Below are 16,622 nucleotides of genomic sequence, written 5' to 3'. Positions count from 1 at the left end.
CACACACACCCACACCCACACACCCACACACCCACACACACACCCACACACATACACACACACACACACACACACACACACATGAATCTTCTCTGGATGGGGGGGGGGGTGGGACGGAGGGGCAAGTTTCTGAGGGGGTGGGGACCTCCCCATGGAAACTGCATCCTCCAGAGTTTGACGTCAGTGTGGACCCTGTTTAAAGGGGCCGGTGGGAGGAGAGAGGACAGCGTTCAGAGTCGGTCAGTTGCAAGTGGACAAGGAAGTGGAGTCGTGGTTCCCATCGTCCGCTCCAGAGATGTTGGTCAGGGCGGTCAGCGTGTGCCTGGTGTGGTTGGTGATGGTCAGTGCCAGACCCAGTGGTCATCGCCGGGGTCAGGTGAGTTGGAAAATGACTGCAGATGCTGGGTTCAAAATTGCAGGTTTTAGACACAAAGTGCTGGAGTAACTCAGCGGGTCGGGCAGCGTCTCTGGAGAGAAGGAATGGGAAGAGAATCCTTCTTCAGACTTGGTGACCAGGTGGATTCCCCCGTCCTGTCCCGTCCCGCAATAGGCAACAGGTGCAGGAGGAGGCCATTCGGCCCTTCGAGCCTGTACGCACCGCCATTCAATGTGATCATGGCTGATCATTCTCAATCAGTACCCCGTTCCTGCCTTCTCCCCGTACCCCCTGACTCCTCTATCCTTAAGAGCTCTATCCAGCTCTCTCTTGAATGCATTCAGAGAATTGGCCTCCACTGCCCTCTGAGGCAGAGAGTTCCACAGATTCACAACTCTCTGACTGAAAAAGTTCTTCCTCATCTCAGTTCTAAATGGCCCGCCCCTTATTCTTAAACTGTGTGGCCCCTTGTTCTGGACTCCCCCAACATTGGGAACATGTTTCCTGTTCTAATTTGTCCCGTCCCACCCCATCCCACCTAGTCTCGTCCCACCCCATCCCACCTAGTCTCGTCCCACCCCATCCCACCTCGTCCCGTCCCACCCCATCCCACCTAGTCTCGTCCCACCCCATCCCACCTAGTCCCGTCCCACCCCATCCCACCTAGTCCCGTCCCACCCCATCCCACCTAGTCCCGTCCCACCCCATCCCACCTAGTCTCGTCCCACCCCATCCCACCTAGTCCCGTCCCACCCCATCCCACCTAGTCCCGTCCCACCCCATCCCACCTCGTCCCTGGGATGGCGGGACTGTCATACGAGGAAAGATTGGAGAGACTGGGCTTGTATTCACTGAAGCTTAGAAGGATGAGAGAGGGAGAGGGGGATCTTATAGAGACGTATAAAATTATAAAAGGACTGGACAAGCTAGATGCAGGAAACAGGTTCCCAAATGTTGGGGGAGTCCAGAACCAGGGGCCACACAGTCTTAGAATAAAGGGGAGGCCATTTAAAACTGAGGTGAGAAGTAACTTTCTCACCCGGAGAGTTGTGAATTTGTGGAATTAATTCTCTGCCACAGAGGGCAGTGGAGGCCAAATCACTGGATGGATTTAAGAGAGAGTTAGATAGAGCTCTAGGGGGCTCGTGGAATCAAGGGGTACGGGGAGAAGGCAGGCACGGGTTATTGATTGTGGATGATCAGCTATGATCACAATGAATGGCGGTGCGTACAGGCTCGAGGGGCTGAATGGCCTCCTCCTGCACCTATTTTCTATGTTTATGTTTCTATGTTAACCTGTTTTGCGAGACCCTCGCACTACCTTTAATCGGACTTTACCTTGCACTAAACGTTATTCCCTTTATTCCAGTATCTGTACACTGTGGACGGCTCGATTGTAATCATGTGCGGTCTCTCCACTGACTGGTTAGCCGGCAACGTATAAGATTATTAAGGGGTCGGACACGTTAGAGGCAGGAAACATGTTCCCAATGTTGGGGGGAGTCCAGAACCAAGGGGCCACACAGTTTAAGAATGAGGGGTAGGCCATTTAGAACTGAGATGAGGGAAAACTTTTTCAGTCAGAGAGTTGTGAATCTGTGGAATTCTCTGCCTCAGAAGGCAGTGGAGGCCAATTCTCTGGATGCATTCAAGAGAGAGCTGGATAGAGCTCTTAAGGATAGAGGAGTCAGGGGGTATGGGGAGAAGGCAGGAACGGGGTACTGATTGAGAATGAGCAGCCATGATCACATTGAATGGCGGTGCGTACAGGCTCCAAGGGCCGAATGGCCTCCTCCTGCACCTATTGTCTATAGAGCTTTTCACTGTACCTCGGTACACGGGGCAATAAACTAGACTGAACTGTTATAGCATTTAAAGTCAATCTTCCTTCTCCCCAGAGACGCTGCCTAACCTACTGAGTTACTCCAGCAATCTGTATCTATCTCCAGTTAACTGATTCTTATTGAACCGTAGAAAAATATAGAAACATAAAAAAATAGGTGCAGGAGGAGGCCATTCGGCCCTTCGAGCCTGTACGCACCGCCATTCACTGTGATCATGGCTGATCATCCACAATCAGTAACCCGTGCCTGCCTTCTCCCCATACTTCAAGAGAGAGCTGGATAGAGCTCTTAAAGATAGCGGAGTGAGGGGGTATGGGGAGAAGGCAGGAACGGGGTACTGATTGAGAATGATCAGCCATGATCACATTGAATGGCGGTGCGTACAGGCTCGAAGGGCTGAATGGCCTCCTCCTGCACCTATTGTCTATTGTCTATTGTCTATTGTCAGACCCTTTGATTCCACTAGCCCCTAGAGCTCTATCTAACCCTCTCTTAAACCCATCCAGTGATTTGGCCTCCACTGCCCTCTGTGGCAGAGAATTAATTCCACAAATTCACAACTCTCTGGGTGAAAAGGTTCCTTGTTACCTCAGTGTTAAATGGCCTCCCCTTTATTCTTAGACTGTGTGGCCCCTGGTTCTGGACTCCCCCCAACACTGGGAACATGTTTCCTGCATCTAGCTTGTCCAGTCCTTTTATAATTTTACACGTCTCTATAAGATCCCCTCTCATCCTTCTAAACTCCAGTGAATACAAGCCCCCCCCCCCCCTAGTCTTTCCAACCTTCCCTGATGTGACAGTCCCACCATCCCACCGTCCCACCGTCCCACCGTCCCACCGTCCCACCGTCCCACCGTCCCACCGTCCCACCCTCCCACCGTCCCACCGTCCCACCGTCCCACCGTCCCACCGTCCCACCGTCCCACCCTCCCACCGTCCCACCGTCCCACCATCCCACCATCCCACCATCCCACCGTCCCACCATCCCACCATCCCACCGTCCCACCATCCCACCATCCCACCGTCCCACCATCCCACCATCCCACCGTCCCACCGTCCCACCGTCCCACCGTCCCACCGTCCCACCGTCCCACCGTCCCACCCTCCCACCGTCCCACCGTCCCACCATCCCACCATCCCACCATCCCACCGTCCCACCGTCCCACCATCCCACCGTCCCACCGTCCCACCGTCCCACCGTCCCACCATCCCACCATCCCACCGTCCCACCATCCCACCATCCCACCCTCCCACCGTCCCACCGTCCCACCATCCCACCATCCCACCATCCCACCGTCCCACCATCCCACCATCCCACCGTCCCACCATCCCACCATCCCACCGTCCCACCGTCCCACCATCCCACCGTCCCACCGTCCCACCATCCCACCGTCCCAGGGGATTAACCTGGTGAAGTTTCGCTCTTCCCCAGTGAACCTCCTCATGTTGAACCAACTATTAAACAGCACAGAGCGCTCCCCTCTGTCCAGCGAGACACAGATATAGTTTAGTGTGTGGGGCAGGGGGGTGTAAATGTGTGGGGGGGGGGGGGGGGGAGGGAGGGAGCGCCGCGCTGTGGGAGGGGGGGGGCGGGGGTGAGGGAGCGCCGCACTGTGTGTGGGGTGAGTGAGGGAGCGCCGCGCTGTGGGAGGGGGAGGGAGTGAGGGTGCGCCGCGCTGTGTGGGGGGGGGGGGTGAGGGAAGGAGGGAGCGCCGCGCTGTGGGGGGGGGGGGAGGAGGGGAGGAGGGAGCGCCGCGCTGTGGGGGGGAGTGAGGGAGCGCCGCGCTGTGGGAGGGAGGGGGCGAGTGAGGGAGCGCCGCGCTGTGGGCGGGTGAGGAAGGGAGCGCCGAGTGAGGGAGCGCCGCGCTGTGGGAGGGGGGTGAGTGAGGGAGCGCCGCGCTGTGGGAGGGGGAGGGAGGGAGCGCCGCACTGTGGGAGGGGGGGTGAGTGAGGGAGCGCCACGCTGTGAGTGAGGGAGCGCCGCGCTGTGTAGGGGGGTGGGGTGAGGGAGGGAGGGAGCGCCGCGCTGTGGGAGGGGCGGGGTGAGTGAGGGAGCGCCGCGCTGTGGGAGGGGCGGGGGTGAGTGAGGGAGCGCCGCGCTGTGGGTGGGGGGTGAGGGAGGGAGGGAGCGCCGCGCTGTGTAGGGGGGGTGGGGGTGAGTGAGGGAGCGCCGCGCTGTGGGGGGAGTGAGGGAGCGCCGCGCTGTGGGAGGGGGGGTGAGTGAGGGAGCGCCGCGCTGTGGGAGGGGCGGGGGTGAGTGAGGGAGCGCCGCGCTGTGTAGGGGGGGTGGGGGTGAGTGAGGGAGCGCCGCGCTGTGTGGACACACACATGTAGCTGACCATTGCCCTCTCGCTCCCTGTAGCCGATGGACGGGCACCCTGGGGTGCAGCGAGGGGTGGGTGCTGTGGGAGGGGCGGGGTGAGGGTGCGCCGAGATGTGGGAGGGGCGGGGGTGAGGGAGCGCCGAGTGAGGGAGCGCCGCGCTGTGTGGACACACACACACACACCCACATGTAGCTGACCATTGCCCGTTCGCTCCCTGTAGCCGATGGACGGGCACCCTGGGGTGCAGCGTGAGGTGGGTGCTACAGACAGGGTGCTGGGTGCTGGGCACCGGGAGGTGAGAGAGGCCGCTCCACCCACGGACACACAGGCACAGAGAGCCTGGGACAAGTTCGTCGACTTCGTCCAGAAGCAGAAGTCCACCCCGGGCCGGAGCGGGAGCGGGAGCGGGAGCGGTGGCCGGAGCCGCAAGGGAACCCCCAAGGGCTGCTTCAGGATGAGGATGGACCGCATCGGCTCAATGAGCAAACTAGGGTGCTGAGGGTAAGGTCAGTGGGGACAACCGTGGACAGAGAGAGAGAGAGAGAGAGAGAGAGAGAGACACAGAGACACACAGAGTCACACACACAGACAGAGAGAGAGAGATACAGAGACAGTCAACAGACGCACAGAGACACACAGTCACACACAGAGACACAGACACAGAGCCACAGAGACACAGAGACACAGAGACACAGACACACAGAGCCACAGAGACACAGAGACACAGAGCCACAGAGACACAGAGACACAGAGACACAGAGCCACAGAGACACAGAGACACAGAGACACAGAGACACAGAGACACAGAGACACAGAGACACAGAGCCACAGAGACACAGAGACACAGAGACACAGAGCCACAGAGACACAGAGACACAGAGCCACAGAGACACAGAGACACAGAGACACAGAGACACAGAGACACAGAGACACAGAGACACAGAGACACAGAGACACAGAGACACAGAGACACAGTCATACAGGCACAGACACACAGAGACACAGACACACAGAGACACAGAGACACAGAGACACAGAGACAGAGAGACACAGAGACACAGAGCCACAGAGACACAGAGACACAGACACACAGAGACACAGAGACACAGAGACACAGAGACACAGAGACACAGAGACACAGAGACACAGAGCCACAGAGACACAGAGACACAGAGACACAGAGACACAGAGACACAGAGACACAGAGAGACACAGAGACACAGAGACACAGAGACACAGAGACACAGTCATACAGGCACAGAGACACAGAGACACAGAGACACAGAGACACAGAGACACAGAGACACAGAGACACAGAGACACAGTCATACAGGCACAGAGCCACAGAGACACAGAGACACAGAGACACAGTCATACAGGCACAGAGACACAGAGACACAGAGACACAGAGACACAGTCATACAGGCACAGAGACACAGAGACACAGAGACACAGAGACACAGAGACACAGAGACACAGTCATACAGGCACAGAGACACAGAGACACAGAGCCACAGAGACACAGTCATACAGGCACAGAGACACAGAGACACAGAGCCACAGAGACACAGAGACACAGAGCCACAGAGACACAGAGACACAGAGACACAGAGACACAGAGACACAGAGACACAGAGACACAGTCATACAGGCACAGACACACAGAGACACAGACACACAGAGACACAGAGACACAGAGACACAGAGACACAGAGCCACAGAGACACAGAGACACAGAGACACAGACACACAGAGACACAGAGCCACAGAGACACAGTCATACAGGCACAGAGACACACAGAGACACAGAGCCACAGTCATACAGGCACAGACACACAGAGACACAGAGCCACAGAGACACAGAGCCACAGAGCCACAGTCATACAGGCACAGACACACAGAGACACAGAGCCACAGAGACACAGAGCCACAGAGCCACAGTCATACAGGCACAGACACACAGAGACACAGAGCCACAGACACACAGTCACACACAGAGACACAGACACAGAGCCACAGTCATACAGGCACAGACACACAGAGACACAGTCATACAGGCACAGACACACAGAGACACAGACACACAGAGACACAGAGCCACAGACACACAGAGCCACAGACACACAGAGACACAGAGCCACAGACACACAGAGCCACAGACACACAGAGACACAGAGCCACAGACACACAGAGCCACAGACACACAGAGCCACAGACACACAGAGCCACAGACACACAGAGACACAGACACACAGAGACACAGAGCCACAGTCACAGACACAGACACACAGAGACACAGACACACAGAGACACACAGAGACACAGACACACAGAGCCACAGTCACAGACACAGAGACACAGAGACACAGAGACACAGAGACACAGAGACACAGAGACACAGAGACACAGAGACACACAGAGACACAGAGACACAGAGACACAGAGACACAGAGACACAGAGACACAGAGACACAGAGACACAGAGACACAGAGACACAGAGACACAGAGACACAGAGACACAGAGACACAGACACACAGAGACACAGAGACACAGACACACAGAGACACAGAGACACAGAGACACAGAGACACAGAGACACAGACACACAGAGTCACAGAGACACAGAGCCACAGTCACACAGAGACACAGAGTCACAGAGTCACAGAGACACACAGAGACACAGAGACACAGACACACAGAGACACAGAGACACAGAGACACAGACACACAGAGACACAGAGACACACAGAGACACAGAGACACAGACACACAGAGTCACAGAGCCACAGTCATACAGGCACAGAGACACAGACACACAGAGCCACAGACACACAGAGACACAGACACACAGAGTCACAGAGCCACAGTCATACAGGCACAGAGACACACAGAGACACAGACACACAGAGACACAGACACACAGAGACACAGACACACAGAGACACAGACACACAGAGACACAGACACACAGAGCCACAGTCATACAGGCACAGACACACAGAGACACAGACACACAGAGACACAGACACACAGAGACACAGTCATACAGGCACAGACACACAGAGACACAGAGCCACAGTCATACAGGCACAGACACACAGAGACACAGAGCCACAGTCATACAGGCACAGAGACACGGAGACACAGAGCCACAGTCATACAGGCACAGACACACAGAGACACAGAGCCACAGTCATACAGGCACAGACACACAGAGACACAGAGACACAGAGCCACAGTCATACAGGCACAGACACACAGACACACAGAGACACAGAGCCACAGTCATACAGGCACAGACACACAGAGACACAGAGCCACAGAGCCACAGTCATACAGGCACAGACACACGGAGACACAGAGTCAGAGTCACACAGACACACAGAGACACAGACACACAGAGACACAGACACACAGAGACACAGAGCCACAGTCATACAGGCACAGACACACGGAGACACAGAGTCAGAGTCACAGAGACACACAGTCACATAACCATGGTCATAGAGACAGAGAACTATGATCACAGAGACACAGAACCATGGAGACACAGTCACAGAGATACAGAAACAGAACTTTGGTCATAGAGACAGAGTCACAGAGACACATTCACAGCCATGGATCCAGCCAGGGTGGAAATGTTTTCCTCATCTCAGTCCTAAATGGCCGACCCCTTATTCTTAAACTGTGGCCCCTGGTTCTGGACTCCCCCAACATTGGGGAACATGTTTCCTGCCTCTAGCCTGTCCAACCCTTTATGTATTTTATGTGTTTCTACAAGTTCACCTCTCATCCTTCTAAATCCCAGTGCCACCGTATAAACCAACTTCTGCAGTTCGTTGTTTCTACGTTCTAAGCTGATTTGTGTTCAATAGACCATTCTATAGGAGGCTATTCGGCCCTTCGAGCCTGTACGCACCGCCATTCAATGTGATCGTGGCTGATCACTCTCAATCAGTACCCCGTTCCTGCCTTCTCCCCATACCCCCTGACTCCGCTATCCTTAAGAGCTCTATCCAACTCTCTCTTGAATGTATTCAGAGAATTGGCCTCCACTGCCCTCTGAGGCAGAGAATTCCACAGATTCACAACTCTCTGACTGAAAACGTTTTTCCTCATCTCCGTTCTAAATGGCCGACCCCTTATTCTTAAACTGTGGCCCCTGGTTCCGGACTACCCCATCATTGGGAACATGTTTCCTGCCTCTAACGTGTCCAACCCCTTAATAATCTTATACGTTTCGATAAGATCCCCTCTCATCCTTCTAAATTCCAGTGTATACAAGCCTAGTCGCTCCAGTCTTTCAACATATGACAGTCCCGCCATTCCGGGAATTAACCTAGTGAACCCACGCTGCACGCCCTCCATAGCAAGAATATCCTTCCTCAAATTTGGAGACCAAAACTGCACACAGTACTCCAGGTGCGGTCTCACTAGGGCCCTGTACAACTGCACACAGTACTCCAGGTGCGGTCTCACTAGGGCCCTGTACAACTGCACACAGTACTCCAGGTGCGGTCTCACTAGGGCCCTGTACAACTGCACACAGTACTCCAGGTGCGGTCTCACCAGGGCCCTGTACAACTGCAGAAGGACCTCTTTGCTCCTAGACTCAACTCCTCTTGTTATGAAGGCCAACATGCCATTGGCTTTCTTCACTGCCTGCTGTACCTGCATGCTGACATTAAGTGACTGTTCCTATTTCTCTCTCCCAGGTCCACGCTCCTCCCAATGATGAAGTGTGAGATCTCTGCCAACGACCTTCAGTAGGAGCTTTCAGATGTAAGGAGACCCCTGGTGCCTTGTTTGGCCCAGATCGACACAATGGGAATTAGAACAGAATCTGTTTGTTTGTCGCCTGTGCTGGACCAGCGCAGATTGCTGCCTGTTTTCTTATTTATGCACCTGTCATCTATATTTATGACTATTTATAAAGTTCCTGCAATCACTGTGCACAACATCCCCCGTCTCTGTGTGTGTGTGTGTCGGTATCAGTGTACGGACAAGTGCAAGTTGGTGTCAGTCATCGTTAGTAGAGTTATCTCGCACCAGAATCAGGCCATTCGGCCCATCGAGTCTACTCCGCCATTCAATCATGGCTGGTCTATCTCTCCCTCCTAACCCCATTCTCCTGCCTTCTCCCCGCAACCCTTAACACCCGTACTAGAAACATAGAAAGCAGGTGCAGGAGGAGGCCGTTCGGCCCTTCGAGCCAGCACCGCCATTCGATATGATCACGGCTGATCATCTAAGATCAGTACCCTGTTCCTGATTTCTCCCCATATCAATAATAGACAATCGGTACAGGAGTAGGCTATTCAGCCCTTCGAGCCAGCATCGCCATTCGATATGATCATGGCTGATCATCCACAATCAGTACCCCGTTCCTGCTTTCTCCCCATATCCCTTGATTCCGTTAGCCCGAAGAGCTAAATCTAACTCTCTCTTGAAAGCATCCAGTGAATTGGCCTCCACTGCCTTCTGAGGCAGAGAATTCCACAGATTCACAACTCTCTGACTGAAAAGGTTTTTCCTCATCTCAGTCCTAAATGGCCGACCCCTTATTCTTAAACTGTGTGGCTCCCAGTTCTGGACTCCCCCAACATGGGGAACATTTTTCCTGCATCTATCCTGTCCAATCCCTTAAGAATTTTACATGTTTCTATAAGATCCCCTCTCATCCTTCTCAATTCTACAATGGGGGGGGACTGTTACTTCATATTCTGGCCCATTCCTTCTCTCCAGAGATGCTGCCTGACCCGCTGAGTTACTCCAGCATTGTGTGTCCACCTTCAATCTAACGGCCATCCAATCAACCCTGAGCCATTGATCTGCCTCTCCCCCCACACACCAGTATTGGAGCCATTGATACATTGTCGTAGAGTGAAACATTGTGGAAACAGGCCCTTCGGCCCAACTGTCGGTCGGTACTCACCACTGCTGACCGGGAGCACCCCACAAGCCTTGCCGTTTCAGAGATGCTCTGACCCAGTCGTCTGGCCATAACAATTTGGCCCTTGTCAAAGTCGCTCAGGTCTTTACTCCTGCCCATTTCTCCTGCATCCAACACGTCAACTTCAAGAACTGACTGTTCACTTGCTGCCTAATATATCCCACCCCTTGACAGGTGCCATTGTAACAAGATAACCAATGTTATTCACTTCGCCTGTCAGTGGTCATAATGTTTTGGCTGATCAGTGTATAATCTATCAAGTCTCCCCTTAACTGGTGGAGAAACCCCTCACGGAATCAAGCGATATGGGGTGAAAGCAGGAACGGGGTACCGATCAGCCACGATCATATTGAATGGCGGTGCTGGCTCAAAGAGCCGAATGGCCTACTCTTGCACATATCTTCTGTTTCTAAGGATGACGTTTGCCCTACTCTGGGCACGGTGGCACAACGGTAGAGTTGCTGCCTCACAGCGCCAGAGACCTGGGTTCGATTCTGACTAGGGGTTCTGTCTGTACAGAGTTTGTACGTTCTCCCCCTGACCTGCGTGGGTTTTACCTAAGGGGTAACTTTTTCTTACACACAAAGGGTGGTGAGGGTATGGAATGAGCTGCTGGAGGAGGTAGCTGAGGCTGGGACTATCACAACGTTTAAGAAACTGTTATTCAGACAGTTACATAGACGGGGTAGGTTTCAAGGAATAGGGATTAAAAGGTTGGCAACCCTTGGACTATCTTTGATCGGACTTTGCTGGCTTTATCTTGCACTAAACGTTATTCCCTTTGTCATGAATCTGTACACTGTGGACGGCTCGATTATAATCATGTACTGTCTTTGTGCTGACTGGTTAGCGCGCTACAAAAGCTTTTCACTGTACCTCGGTACACGTGACAATAAAATAAGCTGATAACTGAACTGACCAGCAACAGATGCTGACCTGAAGAAGGGCCTCGACCCGAAACGTCGCCCATTCCTTCTCGCCAGAGATGCTGCCTGTCCCGCTGAGTTACTCCGGCACTCTGTGTCTACCTTTGACCAGCAACAGACATCTCCCTGAACATGATGTTCCTTTTATTTCAAATATTTCAGAACGAAAATTACATATATTTACGTCTAGGTCTGTGTGTGTGTACCTGTGTGTGTATGTACCTGAGTGTGTGTACCACTGAGACGATGTGTGAATGAGTGTGAGCGCAAATGAGTGTGCACGATGCACCTGAATGTGTGTGTGGACGGGTGTGTGCAATAGTGTGTGCATGTGGAGTGTGTGCGCACGAGTGCCACCATGTTTCTGGAGATGATGGCACTCCACATTATAACACGTTGCGTCAGCTTTAACATTGGATGCTGCCCCTACACCGGGCCACCTCCTCCACCCCTGAGGGGGAAGGGCCGAGGGTCGCTGTCTCGGCCACCGCGCGGGAGGCCGGTTCAGAAGAAGTCCACGTCTTCTGGTGCGTCCAGGTCTCTGTACTCCACTATGTTCCTGGGATCCCCACGCAAGATCCTGCAACCAAAGCGATAGACATCGTTAGAGTGTGGGGGGAGCGAGTAGGGTGGCCAACTTCCTCACTCCCAAACACGGGACAAAGGGTGACGTCACCGCCCCGCGTGACCTCACCCAGCCAGCGCCCATGTGACCTCACCGCCCAGCCAGCGCCCACGTGACCTCGCCCAGCCAGCGCCCACGTGACCTCACCCAGCCAGCGCCCACGTGACCTCACCCAGCCAGCGCCCACGTGACCTCGCCCAGCCAGCGCCCACGTGACCTCGCCCAGCCAGCGCCCACGTAACCTCGCCCAGCCAGCGCCCACGTGACGTCACCGCCCCGCCCCCCGCGTGACCTCACCCAGCCAGTGCCCACGTGACCTCGCCCAGCCAGCGCCCACGTGACCTCACCCAGCCAGCGCCCACGTGACGTCACCGCCCCGCGCCCCACGTGACCTCACCCAGCCAGCACCCACATGACCTCACCCAGCCAGCGCCCACGTGACCTCGCCCAGCCAGAGCCCACGTGCTCCCGCTCCACCAATGGAATGAGCTGCTGGAGGAGGCAGTGGAGGTTGGCACTATAACAGGGCGGCACAGTGGTCGAGCTGCTGCCTCACTACGCCGGAGATCAGAGATTGATCCTGACTACGGGCGCCGTCTGTACGGAGTTTGCACCTTCTCCCCGTGACCTGCGTGGGTTTTCTCCGGGTGCTCCGGTTTCCTCCCACACTCCAAAGACGCACAGGTTTGTAGGTTAATTGTAAATTGTGAATTGTCCCTGACGTTTTAAGATAATGTTAGTGTACGGGCTGACTGCTGGTCAGCACGGACTCGGTAGGCCGAAGGGTTTGTTTCCACGCTCTATCTCTAAAGTACTAAAAACAACATTTGAATGACACTTGAACAGGTACATGGATAGGAAGGATTTCGATGGAGGTGGGCCAACCACAGGCAAATGGGGGCGAGTATAGATGGAGAATGGGAAAGATGCTCCAGTTTTGGTCTGTAACTCTGTACAGACAAGATGTACAGTTTTGGTCTCCTAATCTGAGGAAAGACATTCTTGCTATAGAGGGAGTACAGAGAAGGTTCACCAGATTGATTCCTGGGATGGCAGGACTTTCATAGGAAGAAAGACTGGATAGACTCGGCTTGTACTCGCTGGAATTTAGAAGATTGAGGGGGGATCTTATAGAAACTTACAAAATTCTTAAGGGGTTGGACAGGCTAGATGCAGGAAGATTGTTCCTGATGTTGGGGAAGTCCAGAACCAGGGGTCACAGTTTAAGGATAAGGGGGAAGTCTTTTAGGACCGAGATGAGAAAACATTTCTTCACACAGAGTGGTGAATCTGTGGAATTCTCTGCCACAGAAGGTAGTTGAGGCCAGTTCATTGGCTATATTTAAGAGGGAGTCAGATGTGGCCCTTGTGGCTAAAGGGATCAGGGGGTATGGAGAGAAGGCAGGTACGGGATACTGAGTTGGATGATCAGCCATGATCATATTGAATGGCGGTGCAGGCTCGAAGGGCCAAATGGCCCACTCCTGTTTCTATGTGTCTCTATATAGAGCCTTCTACGCACTCCTGAGCGAAAGTAGAACAGGAAATTATATTCCAAACAACCGAATCTTCACAAAGAGGCAGCTGACCTGTTTCGTGGTTTTCCTGGGTAGCCACCTTGGCCACGGTAGGCATCGTAGGCACCCCGACCTGCGTACTGGGGAGGGGGGTAGGCAGGGCCCGCTGAAGGGAAAGAAAACGTAAATCCAGAGTTTGTCAATCAACAACATTTCACATGTAAAGATTTAACAGGAATCTGAAGGGTCACTTTTTCACAGGTGGGTGTATGGAACGAGCTGCCGGAGGAGGTAGTTGAGGCAGGGACTGCCGCAACGTTTAAGAAACAGTCTGAAGAAGGGTCTCGGCCCGAAACGTCACGCATTCTTTCTATCCAGAAATGCTGCCTGTCCCCGCTGAGTTACTCCAGCGTTTCTTCAGTTTAAACCAGCATCTGCAGTTCCTTCCTACACTGTAATGTCCTGTGTTCTACATGTCAAGTCAAGTCAACTTTATTTGTCACATACATATACAAGATGTGCAGTGAAATGAAAGTGGCAATGCCTGCGGATTGTGCTAAACTACAAAGCAGAATAGATTTATTTTTTTTTTAACGCAAAAAATAAATGAATACAGTAAATTAAATGAGTCCCCGGTGATATGAGAGTTAACAGTCCTCATGGCCTGTGGGAAGAAACTCCGTCTCATCCTCTGTTTTCACAGCGTGACAGCGGAGGCGTTTGCCTGACCGTAGCAGCTGGAACAGTCCGTTGCTGGGGTGGTAGGGGTCCCTCATAATGTTGCTGACTCTGGATCTGCACCAGGCCCTTCGGCCCAGCATGTCCATGCTAACCAACAAGTAAACATAGAAAATAGGTGCAGGAGGAGGCCATTCGGCCCTTCGAGCCTGCACCGCCATTCAATATGATCATGGCTGATCATCCAACTCAGTATCCTGTACCTGCCTTCTCTCCATACCCCCTGATCCCTTTAGCCACAAGGGCCACATCTAACTCACTCTTAAATATAGCCAATGAACTGGCCTCAACTACCTTCTGTGGTAGAGAATTCCACAGATTCACCACTCTCTGTGTGAAAAAAAACGTTCTCATCTCGGTCCTAAAAGACTTCCCCCTTATCCTTAAACTGTGACCCCTTGTTCTGGACTTCCCCAACATAGGGAACAATCTTCCTGCATCTAGCCTGTCCAACCCCTTAAGAATTTTGTACGTTTCTATAAGATCCCCCCTCAATCTTCTAAATTCCAGCGAGTACAAGCCGAGTCTATCCAGTCTTTCTTCATATGAAAGTCCTGCCATCCCAGGGATCAATCTGGTGAACCTTCTCTGTACTCCCTCTATGGCAAGAATGTCTTTCCTCAGATTCGGGGACCAAAACTGTACACAATACTCCAGCTGTGGTCTCACCAATGCCCTGTACAACTGCAGCAGAACCTCCCTGCTCCTATACTCAAATCCCCTCGCTATGAATGCCAACATACCATTGGCTTTCTTCACTGCTTGCTGCACCTGCATGCCTACTTTCAATGACTGGTGTACCACGACACCCAGGTCTCGTTGCATCTCCCCTTTTCCTGATCGGCCACCATTCAGATAATAATCCCATGTATTAGATCTTGTAGCCTTGTCCCCTGACCTGTCCCGTCTCTGAACCCCCCCCCCCCCTTCCCTCTGCCCCCAACACAGATGCTGCCCATCCCACTGAGTTACTCCAGCATTTTGAGTCTGACTCCATATTTTGGTGAGTAGATGGAACAGGTCGATGGGAAGAGGTAGTTGAGGCAGGTAGTATTTATTGCAACATTTAAAAGACATTTGGACAGGTACGTGGCTAGGAAGGTTTTGAGGGATATGGGCCAAACACAGCTCAGTGGGAGTAGTGTAGATGGGGCATGTTGGTCGGCGTGAACAAGTTGGGCCAAGGGGTCTGTTTCCACGCTGTGTGACTCTATGATTCAGATTGTTGTTATGTTTGTGTCTGCAAAATATTCAATCGCTTAGACTCAAGCTGTGTTTTGCAAGCAATGAAGTAACGTAATCAAAAACAATCTGATCCCCTTAAACATGCGGTGATTTTGTGAAACAATGCAAGATGCAGAATCTGAAGGGTCTCGACCCCAAACATCACCCATTCCTTCTCTCCACAGATGCTGCCTGACCCGCTGAGTTACTCCAGCACTCTGTGAAACGTCACCTATCCATGTTCTCCACAGATGCTGCCTGACCCGCTGAGTTACTCCAGCACTCTGTGAAACGTCACCTATCCATGTTCTCCACAGATGCTGCCCGACCCGCTGAGTTACTCCAGCTTGTTGTGTCTACCTTCGATTTAAACCAGCATCTGCATTTCTTTAGTAGACACAAAATGCTGGAGTAACTCAGCGGGTCAGGCAGCATCTCTGGAGAGAAGGAATGGGGGACGTTCCGGGTCGAGACCCTTCTTCAGACTGACCTACACGCCTTTTCCTACACATCTGCAGTTCTTTCCTGCATGAGCTGATACAAGATGCAGACTCTCCCACTAGTGGAAACATCCTCTCCACATCCACTCTATCTAAGCTTTTCATTATCCAGTAGGTTTCAATCAGAACCCCCCTCCCCCCCCCCCCTCATTCTTCTAAACCCCAGTGAGTACAGGCTCAGAGTCGTCAAATGCTTATGTTGGCTTGGTAAAGTTGTAAATTGTCCCTAGTGTGTGGGCATCGCTGGTCGGCGCAGTCTTGCTGGGCCGAAGGGCCTGTTTCCATGCTGTATCTCTAAACCAAACGCCAAAAAAACCTGCACATGCTGGCAATCTGTTAAAATAAACGAGAATTGGCATTTAATTTAGTCGTCCTACCTCCATATCCCATGACGGGCGGGCGTGGTTGACCGAAACCCAGCAAGCCTTGAGGAGTGGGATGTGGGTAGCCCATGGCTGGAGTCAAACCTGCAAGACAAACAGACCCCGCTGATTAATTGACGGAGCTGGAAGCCAAAGATGGACACAAAAAACCCAGGAGTCACTCAGCGGCACCGGCAGCATCTCGGGAGAGAAGTAAACGGGTGACGTTTT

At 53.2% G+C, this 16,622-nt stretch overlaps 2 protein-coding genes across 4 annotated transcripts in view; one reads left to right on the top strand and one right to left on the bottom strand.

Moving 5' to 3' along the window:
- Nucleotides 1-263: 263 nt before the first annotated feature.
- On the top strand, nucleotides 264-9,464 carry LOC144609682 (uncharacterized). Its single transcript, XM_078428187.1, has 3 exons — nucleotides 264-376; nucleotides 4,765-5,045; nucleotides 9,262-9,464. Exons 1-2 carry the CDS (start codon nucleotides 296-298, stop codon nucleotides 5,041-5,043), a joined length of 360 nt encoding a protein of 119 aa, XP_078284313.1. The 5' UTR covers nucleotides 264-295; the 3' UTR covers nucleotides 5,044-5,045; nucleotides 9,262-9,464.
- Nucleotides 9,465-11,567: 2,103 nt separating this feature from the next.
- Nucleotides 11,568-16,622, bottom strand: part of srrt (serrate RNA effector molecule homolog (Arabidopsis)) — a 62,623-nt gene continuing 57,568 nt past the window's right edge. For all 3 annotated transcript variants that reach the window (XM_078427758.1, XM_078427759.1, XM_078427760.1), the window contains 3 exons: nucleotides 16,407-16,496; nucleotides 13,640-13,733; nucleotides 11,568-12,005 (listed from right to left, as the gene is read on the bottom strand). In XM_078427758.1, the coding sequence (XP_078283884.1) occupies nucleotides 11,930-12,005; nucleotides 13,640-13,733; nucleotides 16,407-16,496 (260 nt within the window). In that variant the 3' untranslated portion in view covers nucleotides 11,568-11,929. The remainder of the gene's footprint in view (nucleotides 12,006-13,639; nucleotides 13,734-16,406; nucleotides 16,497-16,622) is intronic.

The sequence above is a fragment of the Rhinoraja longicauda genome, chromosome 34 (assembly GCF_053455715.1).
Source record: "Rhinoraja longicauda isolate Sanriku21f chromosome 34, sRhiLon1.1, whole genome shotgun sequence".
Taxonomy (NCBI): domain Eukaryota; kingdom Metazoa; phylum Chordata; class Chondrichthyes; order Rajiformes; family Arhynchobatidae; genus Rhinoraja; species Rhinoraja longicauda.
The sequence above is the reverse complement of the archived record's forward strand: the minus strand, read 5'-3'. Positions and strand labels throughout refer to the sequence as shown.